This window comes from Penaeus monodon, chromosome 15, assembly GCF_015228065.2.
Source record: "Penaeus monodon isolate SGIC_2016 chromosome 15, NSTDA_Pmon_1, whole genome shotgun sequence".
Classification (NCBI taxonomy): Eukaryota; Metazoa; Arthropoda; class Malacostraca; order Decapoda; family Penaeidae; genus Penaeus; species Penaeus monodon.
This window is the reverse complement of record NC_051400.1, coordinates 20,507,004-20,507,306: the sequence shown is the minus strand read 5'-3', so window position 1 is coordinate 20,507,306 and position 303 is coordinate 20,507,004. Positions and strand designations below refer to the sequence as shown.

The following is a 303-nucleotide window of genomic DNA, read 5'->3' as shown; positions in this document are numbered from 1 at the left end:
TTTAAAGTTTTTATAACCGGAGATGGTGGTGGTGGGTCCGGGGAGGTATGGCGGACTCTCCTGGGGGGGTCTTGTAGTGGTAGGTCCGAGGAGATCTGGCGGACCTCCATGGGAAGGTCTGCTGGTGGCTGTTTTTGGCGTTGCTCCTTTGGCCTAACTGAGGCGTCAGGTTTAGGAGCTGTCACTGGGGTGGTTGGGAGATCTGGGGGGATCTTCATTAGTTGCTTCTCCAGGGCAACATCATGTGATGACTCCCTGTGGCTAAGGGGGTAGTGTCTGGAGATTTAGCAGGGGGCTTGATAA

The 303-nt window shown here is 54.8% G+C and overlaps 1 protein-coding gene across 1 annotated transcript in view; it reads right to left on the bottom strand.

The window, feature by feature from the left end:
- The window catches only part of LOC119582248 (BUD13 homolog), a 50,837-nt gene that overhangs the window by 49,708 nt on the left and 826 nt on the right, over positions 1-303 (bottom strand). The window contains exon 2 of the mRNA XM_037930470.1: positions 18-276. Within this exon, the coding sequence (XP_037786398.1) occupies positions 18-276 (259 nt within the window). The remainder of the gene's footprint in view (positions 1-17; positions 277-303) is intronic.